The sequence below is a fragment of the Crocuta crocuta genome, unplaced genomic scaffold (genome assembly GCF_008692635.1).
Source record: "Crocuta crocuta isolate KB4526 unplaced genomic scaffold, BGI_CrCroc_1.0 scaffold194, whole genome shotgun sequence".
Taxonomy (NCBI): domain Eukaryota; kingdom Metazoa; phylum Chordata; class Mammalia; order Carnivora; family Hyaenidae; genus Crocuta; species Crocuta crocuta.
The window spans coordinates 411,232-425,129 of NW_027530084.1; the positions used below are offsets into that span (position 1 = coordinate 411,232).

Below are 13,898 nucleotides of genomic sequence, written 5' to 3' on the forward strand. Positions count from 1 at the left end.
CACACACACACACACACACACACACACACAGTCTGTTTCTACTGCCAACTGTTTTCTATTCTTTGGCCGGGCCACGCTGAGTCAGCTGATAGAGAATCTAGGCACGGAAGGGATTGGCAAAGCCAGACAGGGGTAGAACTCAAACATAAAATTTCATTTTTCCTTCCACTCTTTGTCAGTGACAGGAAATGAGGAGGGGTGTGTGAGCTCCTAGTGTTTGCTCAGCAAAGCAAACCCTTTGTGGACTGCACGATAGAAGGATCACTTCTTGACAACTCATTATCTTTGAGGGGCAGCACCTGTGGCCTCGTAATTCTTAATACCCCAGAAAGAATTTGAGAAAAATATTCTGTGACAGGGAGTGTGCATCTATGAATTCTCAAGTCAGACTGTGAGATCATCAGGAGGGAGAGGGAGAGTAGGTTCGTGGTGAAGGGCATGGAGTCTGGACTGCTGGTGTTTAATTCTTGGCTCTGCCACTTTTCTTACCCTGTGACCTTAGGCAAGTTAATTAACCTCTCTGTTGCTTCAGTGTTCTCATGACGTATGGGGATAATGATAGTTCCTGCCTCATAGGATTGTTGCAAGGACTAATTCAACAGATGAATAAAAGCACTTCAAACGGTGCCTGGTACACAGTAAGGACTATATGCATGTTTGCTATTATTATTATTAATTTTTATTATTGCACACTGAAGTGGTTGTAATGTCACATAGTACAAAGGAGTACAAAGGCAGGGCAGCACTCCTGGAAGAAAAGCAAAGAAACAGGTGGTAGAAAAACCAGCCATGAAAGAAGTGGATAGAATCATGTATAGTGTAGATCCTGTGGATATTGTGAATAGATTCTGACTTTCTAGCTGCTCCCTAAACAGCTTGTAGGGAATGGACTTGACTGAGGCAAACGCGGCTGTCCCCCCCTGCTGTGAAGTGACCGTAATCCATCTTTGATTACCAGCCCCCACCAGACCTTGGTGCTACCTCCACATCTTTATCTGATTCTCAGTTACCTGTGCTGGCAGCAGCACCTGCTGAGGTGTTTCCTGACTACTTTCCTGAGGGAGAATCTAAGTGAAGGTTTGCCATGCATCTTTTTTAAGGAGCAGTGATGTTAGCCCATTGGCTGCTGGCTTGTGCAGGTGTATGTAAAATCTTTGAGGAGGGGGCCATCAGAAGGGACTCATGTCTAGTATGAGTTGAACTGTTGTGATCTGAGACAATGCAAATTGGCAGCCTGGAACCATACGAGTTCAATGGTTAATAGGATCTATGAAGTAGGGGAATCACTTCATTATATTTTGTAGGAGATGCGCTTATTTAAGCAGAACAGCAGTCAGGTTTTGAAAAATTTTCATGGGGAAATGTATATAAGAGCATTATACAAAGTAATAGGAAGTATTAATAATGATAATGAATAGATAGAAAATATACTAAAAGGAATTACACCAAAATGTTAACTGTGATTACCTTGGGTCGACGAGATTATAGGTGCCTTTCATTTTCTTCTTTATTTATACCATTTCTATATACAGACTTCTGATCTTCCAAAATGAAAATGTATTATCTTCTTTGATAGAAAATAAAATAGAGTAGTTAAAGGCTATGATCAGTAGAACTGTTAATGTAGAAACAACCTAAATGGGTGTGGTGAAAACAAAATGAAACTATGGTACATCTGAATAATGAACTGCTGTGCAGTTATCAGGGTGATAGTGTGAAATTGACAGTATTTCATTATATGTTGTTAAGTGGGAAAAAGTAGCATAGCGAACAATATATAGTAAATGCTAAATAGCAAATGTAAATATGTGTAAATATATATCCAAGAATATAAAAGAAAATGTTATTATGGGGAATGTGACTATTGGTAATTCTTTCATTTTTTTGAGTTTCTATATTTTCTAATATTCTTCAATAAAGCATGGGTTACCTCTATAATAAGTAGATGTTTATATAACTTAAAACAAACAAACAAACATCCAAAGAATATTCTTAGGGCAATGAAGTCCTGGAAGTGACTGATCTTGTATTTGTAAGCAATAGTGCCATCTGGTGGATTAAAGGCAAAAACTCACCCTTTTCATTTTTCATTTGGAATTAGGAAATGAAAGTCAACTCAGTGTCATGTTTCAGACAAATGGCTGGACAATTTTAGCAATGTAACAGAAGTGTTCCTTTAATTCACGTGAAAAAGAAGTAGCCCAGCAACTGAGTGAGGATCTAATTATGAATGTAGCTGTTCAATTTTATTTAAAAAAATCTGTTTTATTAAATGTGCCTTGGGGCACACTCATCCTTAGACAATTCTGAGGTATCTATTTCATTGAGGATTATTTAGGGTGAAATTTTCATCTTAACATAACTGTTGTTCAACTGTGTGGCATAGTACCCAGCCCTTAACAACACCACCAATATTTGTGGAATGAGTGATTACTTCTGGCTGACTGAACCCACTAACGGTGGATTTACATGGGCTATAAGTTAACTTAAATATGAGCCTATTGAAGTACCAGTTCTCTTGTTGAGCAAACATAAAATAATAAAATGCTTGACAACGCCAAATGATGGTAGTTTAGCTGCCATTTTGGATAAATGACACCTCCCTCCGATCACCCTAAGACCCCTTCCTAAATCTCAGCCGATTGCGAATGTAACTTTTCCCACTCACCGTTCTTCTTATGTGCATGAAAAATTAAACATTTGATAGTCCATCTGTGGAAGAACACTGTTAATGTCTGCCCCACCACATTCTTCCCAACCCCGCAGAAGGCCAAGCGGCTGGTAGACTGCGGCCTTTGAAAATTAACCCTGGCTCTCCTTCCCGCCCTGCAGGTGAGCTCATCAACCTTGCCATGTACTGTGAGAGGATAAGGAGGAAATTCTGGCCCGAGTGGCACCACGATGATGACAACACCATCTATGAGTCTGAGGAGAGCAGCGAAGGCAGCAAAACCCACACGCCCCTGCTGGATTTCAGCTTTTACTCAAGGACAGAGACCTTTGAAGACGAGGGAGCAGAGAACAGTTTTTCCAGAACCCCAGACACGGATTTCACTGGACACTCGCTCTTCGATTCTGACGTGGACATGGATGACTACACAGACCACGAACAGTGCAAGTGACGTCCAGCCTCGCTGACCCTCTTCTGCCGGAGCTGCCAATCCCTGGGCTTGGTCCAATTTCCCAGGTAGAAATCCACCAGAGCTGGGAGGAGATCTTCGTGCTTGGCACGCTTCTCACGAGCTAACTGGACGATAGCAGCCTTATTTCTTTTTGTACGAATGAAACACAGAACCATTCAGATGGGTCCATTTGAAACAAACAGGCAAAAAAAAAAAAAAAAAAAAGTCAGCATGGTTCCTGAAATCCATTTTTGTTTTCATTAGAAAACTAACATTGTATGATAGAGCAGGTTGTCTACAGGTCGTGTCTGTAGATCCTCTTCAACCCGAGGGCTGAGTCGTGAGACGGATTCCCGAACATCCTTCATCCACCTGTGTTCAAAGTAATGAGAGAAATCATCTGGAGAAACATTCAGGAGACAGATGTTCTATGGCGGCTGCTTGTATTTCATGTGTGTATATTGTATGTTGAGATAAATTAAATATGTTGAGATTCAAATAAAATCCATAGATATTCAGTGAACACCTACTATGTGCGAAGCACTGTGCTAGGTGCTAATCAGTATAAGATTTATTCTCAGTCCTGCCAGTGACTAGCTGTGTGATTTCGGGCGAGTCCCTTAATTCTTGTGTGCCTCATTTCCCCCACCTGTCAGGTGGGGATAACAGTACTCTCCACCTACCTACCTCACAGGGGTGTTGTGAGGATTCATGTGGTAGCATTCGGCGCTTTAACCCTCTTGGGAGAGGTGTGACATAAACACAACATTTTATTCTTTACTGTGCTTCCTACGTTTGAAGATTTGAGGGCAAAGGAGTTCCACATCCAGCCAACAGCAGCCACAAGTCACTCGCAAAAGCCGAGCAGACGAAACGCACTCAAAGGCGCAGTTAGGATTCGGTTACCATTCTTCTCTGTGATCTTCCTTGAATTGGGATCCTTTATTGAAAGAGCCCTGAAACTCCTTTCACAGATCATCAACAGCCACACAGTCTTCAATGCTGTGTATTTGCAGACGTCTTTCTTTCGTTGCCCGAGCGCCCACTGGAATGTAGACTCCCGAGTATTAGGTTGCCTGTGTTTGATTTATCTGAAGGGAATAAAGCTCAGGAATACGATGGGTTTCACAGAAGTGAAGGGGGGAAAGGATAGGACTGATTTTTCTAAGCAGATGCTTGCCACCTTGTAATGTCTTTTTGAAAACCAATCGTGGAAGATGTATTGAAGAGATGAAGTATGAAGAGGATCACTTACAGGTATCAAAGCACTCTGTGCAGTGTAGACTCTATGCAGTTTTACTGATGCAACTTTTCTGGCGTTCTCAGCCATTGCCCCAGGAGAGGAAGGCGATGCTGGGGACAGATCTTCGTGTTTCTTAAGGCTCTCCCGTGGCCGCCCTGTGCTCCCTTTCCTTTCCTGCAGAGCACATGGACCCTTGTGGTTACTGTATTTACTAACGCGCTCTATCTCCGAAGACATCCTTTTTGTTGACTTAGAACCTTTCCTGGTGAAATATGGGGTGAAGATGCTGGGGTGACGGCCATGGATTTGGGCTAGGAGAGTCGGTGTTATGATTTACAACTGCAAACAGAGCAGCTCTGCTTCTGCTCACGACGGACTCACTGGGTAAGGGTTATTCATGGTGGGACCAAAGAGGCATTTTTTTTTTTTTTTTTTTAAAGACAGCAACTTCTGTTGAGAAGTTCATGTACCTTGCTTGAAAAAGACTCTCTTTGAATATGGCTTTTGCAAAAACAATCCTAAAATGCTGCGGATTCACAAAGAGGTAAAGGGGGAGAATTGCTGAGGCTGTTTACCTTTGGAGCCACAGCGTAAGACCTATGTAACTGGGAACAGACGCTGAGCTGCCCTCAGTTAGAGATCCTCATTGCACTGCAAACTCAGTTGTTAGTTTCTTACTAAAAGCATTCATCTTTGAGAGGACTGTTTGGTGCCTCATGAAAATGTGGTGGAGAAGATATGAATGGAGGAGCACGTTGTATCTCCAGCGTCACTTGGGGAGGACTCGTCACCTTTTCTGTCTCTAACAAATGTGTTCCAAGGTCAGCTGGTGGTAGTTCTGTGTGACTAGGGAAACTTCTGGCTTGAAGGTGTGAATGTAATAACCAGCTAGGCTGTGGACCCGGCCGCACAAAGACCGAGTTGCCCTGTCGCCACCTATATCTGGAAAGAGTTGTGTTTGCAATTTCGCCTGCAATTTATTCTTACTGTATAGCACAAAGGGTGTTGTATCTTCATGTCAAGAATGACTTAAGTTATGGCTGAGCAGAGTCACCTATCGTTTTACTGTGCATTGCTTGCAGGGCAAGTACATAGAGAGCCAGTGTTCATCGTGAAGTTGTAAAATAAGTCCTTCTTTCCAGGTACCTCTTACAGAGGCTTGCATGGACATTACCACTTGGAGTCTTGGGTACTAGCCTGCCAGCTCATGACTGGGTACTCAACATTTTGAAGGTGTAACTTGATTTGGAACCCTGGAATATACCTAGGTTTTACCTTCCCAATGTGGGTTATGGAAACAAAATGACCAAGACAAAATCACTGTGGTGTGGATGACCTAGGTAGTCTTTACTGGGAGGGCTTTAGTTTCATTTGGTTTGTTCTTAAGTTCCCCAGATTTGAAGTGTTCTCCAATATGGTGAACTTATAAGTTCATGGTGCTTATAAGCACCATATGGTGCTACTTATAAGAAAAAATAAGAAATTAGGGGACATTTTGGTCATCTGGCTTACTTATTCAAGGTGTGTTTCTTTTTTCCTGCAAAGTAACTTAAGGAGGTGTGGTCTTTAATATTAACAGATGTTTTTGGTTGGACAGAAGCCCCACTGGCTACCGGTTTTTTTGTCTGTTTGTTTGTTTGTTTTGTTTTGTTTGCCTCTCACTATAAAAATAATGAGCTATTGTAAAAGTAATTCTGCCCCTCTGTCCCCTTCCCTTTGCCCCTTGCCTACACTCATCAGGATTAAGGAGCAGCAGTGTGATTTAATCTGCATATGTCAGCTATGCAGAGATAAGCTATATTGTCAGCGTTTACCATTTTGTTGTCGTGACATAATGAATTGTGAACAGTGATGCTGTTGTTGAGGCCATGAGCTACCCAGGTGACTGACCACAGAGAGAACAACTCGGACTTGAGTCAGAGCTGCAGTCTGGCTCTCCAGTGAGCCTGGCCTGTGTATACTGTGGCATTAGGTATTAGGATACGTTTTCTGGAAATAGAGTTCAAGGAAAGGAAGAGCTGGGAATTTTAGCTTCATGGATCTTGCCCAGGTTATTGAAGAGAAAACATAGATTATAACAATATATAGCTGGGTTATGGATTAGTTGTAGAAAGCCCCTTACAAAGGAGCGTCTGAGGTTTTCATTGGCTCCATATCACATGCATATTCATTTGTAGGCAGGACCTGAACTGAAGTCTTTCACCTTGCCTTAGATGGTTCTTGCCATTACATCACTTTGACTTGGTTTCATTTTAAAACCCACGTTCCCTGAGAAATCACTCCATGCGCATGGAACCAGCACATCCCCAGCCTCTCTCAGGGAGTGCTTGGAATATTCCACTCTTGCCCTCCATGTCTATTCAGCCGAGTACAGACCAATTCAAGAAATCTTTCTTTGGTATTTACTCTGTGCAAAGCACTGCTAGACCCTGAATGATACCAAGTCACCAAGACTCCTTATTCCTTGTTTTCTTTTTATCTTTTAAAGAATCTATGCCGTGTGCTCTCTCCTTGCATATTTACCGAGCACCTACCCTGTTCCTGGCCCTGAGATCCACAAGAGATATAGAGTGGTGAACAGAACAGACATGGCGCCCTGATTTTAGGGCATCCGTTTTTACTAGACTAATGCAATAGCCTCTTTTAAATGCTTGGTCACTTCCCTGATCCATTCCACCCATCACCATTGATTTTTTTAAAAAAGCTCTGGCCCTGATGGGGTGCCCATATTGCCTCAGGATGGGGGTCACTCTCTGGGGCCTGGTATTCTCAGCTCTTCCTTCATCTCTTTCCTGGGGCGTCTCCCAAGGCTTCTCCATGTGAGCCATCCAGTGCTTCCAGGTTAGTCTCCTTGCCATTGCCTGAACATGCCTCATGTCCCCACCCTGCCTCTGCTTATGCCAGCCTCTCTCCTGAAATGCCTGCACTTCCTGTCCAGTGTCCCAACTCATGGCCACCACCCAAGGCCCACCTTCATCAGTTCTACAAGAAGACTTCCCAGCTCATCATCTCCCCTTCCTCTAGGAACACATCATTCATCATTGTCTTCCCTGCTGGCTGCATGGGAAAAGTATGCCCAGAAAGCAGGCCAAACAGTACTAGAAAGTAGTGCTTTTAAGTTTTTTTGTGCCAGGGACGCCACTGATAGTCTAAAGAAAGCCCTATACCTTATTACCCAAAAAATACAGATAGGCAAATTTACAGAATTTTACATGGAAGTTCAGATTTAGAGGCCTGAAATCATCCATGGATTCCTTAGGGGGCTCATGGACCCCAGTTGGAGAAGCCTTCTTCTAAAGAGTCTTTAAAAGCTCCTGTCGTTAGTGTTCATTCTTTCTTGCCTTGGACATATGCAGAGGGGAAAAAATTGGTATGGAATGTGCATGCAAAAGCAATCTCTGTTATTATCTAGTTGGGTGTGTGTTGGGTGGCAGGGAAGGAAGGAAGAAGAGCTGTCTTACATTAATTGAAAAAAATATCTTTGTTTTGACATGTTTGGCATTTTGAAACTGACGAGGTTTTATTGTTGTTGGTTATCTGTTAACCATCCAAAAAGTTGGCTTATCAAAATCAATTCAGGGCCAGGTGAGCTTCATTTCAGCCCTCAAGTCCTCCACTGTGGGTAGGATGACTGGCCTGGGGTTATTAAGGTAGGATAGAAGAGGCTGGATTTTTCCTTTTAGGAAAAAGATCGGCACAATCAAGTTTTCCTGTATTCATCATTCACTCATTCATTCATTCATAGGACAACTGTTGAGTGTATTTTCAAGGATGGTGCCTTTGTTGATAGGTAACTACTCAGGTTCTTCTTTGTTGTTGTCGTCGTCGTCGTCTCCTCCTCCTCCTCCTCCTCCTCCTCCTCCTCCTNCTTTGTTGATAGGTAACTACTCAGGTTCTTTGTTGTCGTCGTCGTCGTCGTCGTCGTCGTCTTCTCCTCCTCCTCCTCCTCCTCCTCCTCCTTCTTCTTCTTTAATAGGGTGAAATTTTTTATTGCTCCTGACTGTGATCCCAGATCCTTTGTTTTCCTTCAGGTGTAGTGCTGTTTAAGTTGAACAAGAACCAGTGAAAATACATTCGATGACAAATACTTCCAAGTCTGAAGGCTGAACTCTGGCAACCCATCTTTAATAGGTCCAGCCATCAATTAATGTGTGATTGTGGAATGCTTGATCTTTTTTCAGTTGCTTCCAGTGGTCTGGGTAAAACTGGGCAAAGTTTGATAGGATCCCCCTGTTGGGTGGGGCAGGGGGTTGCTCTTGCCTAGAGTCCTCTTGCTAGCGTCAGGAGTAAATGCTAACAGATGATGAATATTTTCTTTATTTGAATTCCTTACAGAAACTTGAGTTTTCAGTCCCTGACTTTCAAGGATATCTTAAAGATATTTAAAGTTCCAAGGGCACCTGGGTGGCTTAGTCGGTTAAGCATCCAGCTTCAGTTCAGGTCATGATCTCGCTGTTCCCGTGTTCAAGCCTTGCATCCAGGTCTGTGCTGACAACTCAGAGCTTGGAGCCTACTTCAGATTCTGTGTTTCCCTGTCTCTCTCTGTCCCTCCCCTGCTCACTGTCTCTCAAAAATAAATAAACATTAAAAAAAATTTTTAAACGATACTTAAAGTTCCTTAATGTTTAGGATAAGATAACTGGAATGGGTAACTTATTGGTGTTGCTTCTTAGAGATGGTTACAGAGGAAACTGAAAAATTGCTTAAAAGAAAGTGACTCAGCTCTTTTGAGACCTCCTTAACCATGCTGGCTCCTGCCAAGGCAGGGACCCTGTTCCCACAGCAAGGCTCTCTGAAACTTCTGTTGTTGGCTAGATTATGACACAGTGGTGCTCAAATTTCAAGAAGATTATTGCCCCAATTTGTAAAACTTGTAGGTAAATAAAGGGTCCCAATGCAATAATAAAATAGCTTAGGAATGTGGTCCTGATCATTTTAGTGGAAGAAACCAGTTATCTAGAGTAAAAGATTGGTAGAGTACTTTGGTGTTCTGTACACAATTCAATAATGTCATCAATGAATGTGATGGCCTTGAAGTTTAAAAAATTCTTAGTGTCCCTAATTACAACTTTAAATATTTTGAAACAATCTACTAATTGTAGAGCAATATATATTTATGATATTGGTTAACTTCATAAAAAGTAGTATTACTACATCTGACCATTCACCTCCCTCTCTCCCCATGGCAAGCGTTTTTTTTTTTTTTTTTTTTACACTTTATGGTTCTGGAATAGAATAACTTTCATTTATCAGCAATATTTAAACCTTTTTCTTTCTTTAGTATTTTAAAAAATTGCCTGTGGCTTTAAAAACAATAGGGTTCAGCTGCTGAATTGCCATGTTAGTCAGCTGTGGCTAAACAGGTAGCAGAGGGAGTACAGTTGTTCGGTGGAAGGCTAGGAGAGAGACCTGCTTTGGATATTTACCATCTCCCTCCTCTTAAAACACAAAACCGGACAACAATCTATGGACTTTTCCCTTTACCAGTTGTTTAGAATCTAAAGTGTTCTCTCATATTTGCTTCTGTCTCTCCACAAGTGATCTCTTTCAGCTTATTCAAACACAAACCATGTCCAGATGATTGTATTTCTACTTTAAATTGAATTCTTTTGCAGCAATAAGATTAAAAACAGTGCTCAAATTTTCAAGGGACCTCTGCTTCGGTAGGGGCGACATGTTTGTGTTACTCCTGTCAAAATGATTACCTCAAGTGATCAATCTCATGGGATCATGCTTATCGTAAACATGTGTTTTCCCCAGGAATCTGCATCATGCAGCGTGTCTGACAACTTGAACAGTGGTGATGGCTGGGAAGAAGGGTCTGAATCCTTCATTTGGCGCTACTAGGATTTCCTGAGTGGGAGGAGAGAAGGGTGACAAATGTGGCATCTTTCAGGCAGCACGTGATATGGCTGTGTTAGAGATGTGTCAGGCACATCGCAACTTGTCTATAGGGTGGTGTCAGTAATATAATACAAAATCCAGGTTTATAAACCAAAAACAAATGCAATTTGTAGGGAAGGATTGTTTGTGGATATACGAAGGACCGGTGTAGGAAGCACTGAAATAATGTCGATCTTTGTCTTAATTTATGTGCTCAGGCACCAGGGATGTGCCCGTCTAAAGCCAAGCCTGGGAAATGGGGGAGCAGCTGAGCGTGATGCCCCCCCCCCCCAGTTCCTTTGATTCGGGAAATTCCTTCTAGTCTCTCAAAAGGGTTCGCGGCACATGGTTTCCATCTCACGAATATAAAATATACAAAGTAATGTGCATTACATTTGTTTTATAGACACCCCTTAAATGGAGACACCCCAAATCATCCATATTTAGGTAGTGGTCTCCAAACCTTTGTGCTCATTCACCTCCTCAGTAAAACTTTCTGAGCATGCTCTTTAGCATACTCATTTATCAACACACACACACACACACACACACATACACACTGCTCATACTGCAGCACTGATGTGTACGTTAAAAACCAAGCGAACATAGAAATTTTCAAAGGCTATTGTTCTGGACTCAGTAGAGTTTAGGGAATGGGGCAAGGAGTACTTACAGGCAGCACCTCAAATGCTGTAATTGATTAAAGAATGTGTATGTAACATTTGTGGCAAAGTGGATGTAAAATAGGCATGGGCGCATGATTTTAGGTCAGCGAATGTATGTATGTATGTATGTCTTTTTACTTAAAATGGGCATTTTTGGGTTGGGGAAGAGAATGGTGAATAAATAGATGTCCCCTTTACAAGAGCTATTTTAATTCTGGTTTTGGGACCACTTGATCTAGAATGTTTTGAAAATTTCTGAAAGATTTCACAGTATATGGACTTAAGCAAAATAAGAAAAGCTAGGAGGGGGAAAAGCAAATAATGCAAATACAGGATGTATTGCTTCAGAATCTCAGTACCAATCTGAAAAGCATGTTTTGATAATTCCTGGTAACCATTCATCTCGCTGATTATAAATCTCTCTTCTATTTGTTGATAACCCTCTGTCTCCAAATGCGTGGAAGACGCACAGATTTATTTTCAAATATCCAAGACAAGAAGGACCAATGTTGATATAATTCAAACCCACATTTCAGCTGCTTGGGGGCTGATGGATGGACTCTGGCTGGAAGCACTTACCTGCACCATCTGTTTTGCAAACACAAGGAATAGCATCTTGCTGAACAAGGGCCTCAGTGTCAAGGTGGCATTCCAATGTTTCTTTCTGGACCTCTGAGTTCCTTTAGCACAGTTATTGTTAGTAGTTTATAAAGCCATATTTAAACTTGTACACTTGACTGTAAGATAGATTTGAATTGTGCACTATGTTGACTACTGTATATAAATGTGGAAATTCTGTACATTTGGTCTTCATGCTGTATGTATTTGATGTGTAAATGATAACTAATGGTTATGAAATAGCTTGCTGTGAATGTCTTTATTCCAATTTGCTTCTCTCTTTGCAGATTTGAATGTCTTAACTTTACACTCATGAGGAAAATCTGGAATCTTTGATTCAAACATACTGTTAAGTGGTGGTCTCTTAGAGGATCGGGAAGATATTTTCCCTGTAAGGTTCTTGTATAATTAAAACAGAGGTAATGAATTTTTTAGGCATAGAACTTTCAGATAGAAATTCAACAGAATGTTTTTTTATGTAGAAAAACAGGTCTTTGAATATGCTGTCTTACACCTCCTGCCTTTTCATTCTTGCCCGGTGTGCCCCTCCGAGCTTTTGGGGAGTGACACGCACTAGTAAAGAGAAGAAAGGGGGGAGGGGATCAGATGCTAAGACCTTCGCTGTGGGTACAAGGCCTGAGGATAGGGCAACTTCCCCTTCTATTAATAGCATCTGAATTAGTTTTTGCCCCTCTTCAATGAAGTAATTGTGATGTCCATTTTGTAGAAGAGGGAAGAGGCTTGGGAGGTCAGTTAGGGTAGAGAGGCTAAGACAGGCTCAAGTCATTGATTTGCAGTGAGGTTTTAAAAATACAAATCTTATGACCTAGTGTCCCGTCCATATGTGCCTGGCGATGAGCCGTGAAAGACAGCCGGACCTAAGGGCGTGTCAGGAATGATGGAGACATTTAGGGTGTTTGAAATCCTATCTAGAAATTTGACCAACTATTATTCTCAGCGTTTAGAGCAAACTGCGATAAGGTAACAGCCAAAATCCCAAACTTCCCAAACCATGGGAAGATCTATTAAGCAGAAAATGCGACAATCCCCGAACCCCACATTCTAGAGGTCACAGTTTGGTTTTCAGACCCCCTTTCTCTCTTGACTAATAAATCGCAACCATTCAGCCCTGCTTATTAACGTAGGCCCTTATTAACATAGACCCATAATTAAAAATGCTTTGGGACAAATTTCTATCTACCTCAACTTAAATTAGCTCCAGACCCTTCTAGAAGTTGTATGGGGGTTTTGGACCCAAGCCTGGTGTCTGTCCCCGTAGGGCATCTTGCTCTCCTTGCTTTCAGAGGCTTCAGAAGGAAGGGGGTTGTTTGCCTTTCCAACGTGCTGTGTTCTCAGAAGTGTTAAGAGCAGTATCTTGCTGCCAGCTGTCCTGAATATTCCATGACTTGATTTTTCATATTTTTGTCCTCCTTTCTTTTTAGAGGAGAGGCAGAGCAGTTGGTGTCCTGGCTCTCTCAGGGGCCGCCTGTTTTGTTTGCACAGGATGCCACTGTCAGCACCCATTAAACACTTCCCATCTGGGCTCGTTCCCATTAGCAACAGACTTTTCTTTTGAAACCTACAAGGTTAAAGTCGCTTATGCTCTGGGGCAAAGAAAACTTTGAAGAAACGAGAAAAAACAGAAAAAACGAAGGCAAGAGAAGCAGCATCCTCCCTCACAGCGTTGCTGCCCTGTGTGTCCAAGAGGTACCTGGTCTGTTTTCATGGCGGGGAACTACTGTGAGGGCTTAGGGGGTCCTCTCCCATCGAGGGCCTGTTAGAATTGAGGGTTCATCTACCCCTGGGTGTAAGTGTGTTTGGCCTTGGCAGGCACACTAAGGACTCATGCTCAGCCTGTATCCAGGTAAACCCTGATTAAAACAGCGTCACAGGCAGCCTCGGAAGGGAGGAGGAGAGTTGATGGAAGGGCTGTAGGTGGCCCCAGACCCCTTCCCCAGCCCTACTGTATCCACGCGTTTAATTGTGTGGAAACCCTGCTGTTTCCTTCTCCACCCTCACAGACCTCCCTCCAACTAGCTGGGGCATTTAGAGGCAAATGGTGGAAATTTTAGGGCTGCACAGGGATGTCAAATAAGTCCAGATTCACCGCTGGCACAAGCATAAGGTGGGTGGTAAGTGGGGAGGAAGCCTGGGCCACACTGTGTGGGAGTCATCCCTCTGAGGGTGAGGAGGTTTACTGAGCAGGGGACTACTACGGGGAGAGAATATTTAAAGAAGGTTTGTTTGGTGACAGCCTGGATGCAGGGACACGTGAGAGAGGAGGCTGTAGCTGAGCAGCTGGGCAACCTCAGTGGTTCCCAGAGAAGCCAGAAGGAAGGGGGGGGGGCGGAGCAGGGGGAGGGGGGA

At 42.6% G+C, this 13,898-nt stretch overlaps 1 protein-coding gene across 6 annotated transcripts in view; it reads left to right on the forward strand.

The window, feature by feature from the left end:
* The window catches only part of FAXC (failed axon connections homolog, metaxin like GST domain containing), a 73,137-nt gene extending 68,333 nt beyond the window's left edge, over positions 1–4,804 (forward strand). For 3 of the 6 annotated variants that reach the window (XM_077764758.1, XM_077764757.1, XM_077764759.1), the window contains one exon: positions 2,833–4,804. In XM_077764758.1, coding sequence (XP_077620884.1) covers positions 2,833–3,122 — 290 coding nt within the window. In that variant the 3' untranslated portion in view covers positions 3,123–4,804. The remainder of the gene's footprint in view (positions 1–2,832) is intronic. The other 3 variants (XM_077764760.1, XM_077764761.1, XM_077764762.1) reach the window with 1 other exon arrangement.
* The last annotated feature ends 9,094 nt before the right edge of the window (positions 4,805–13,898 follow it).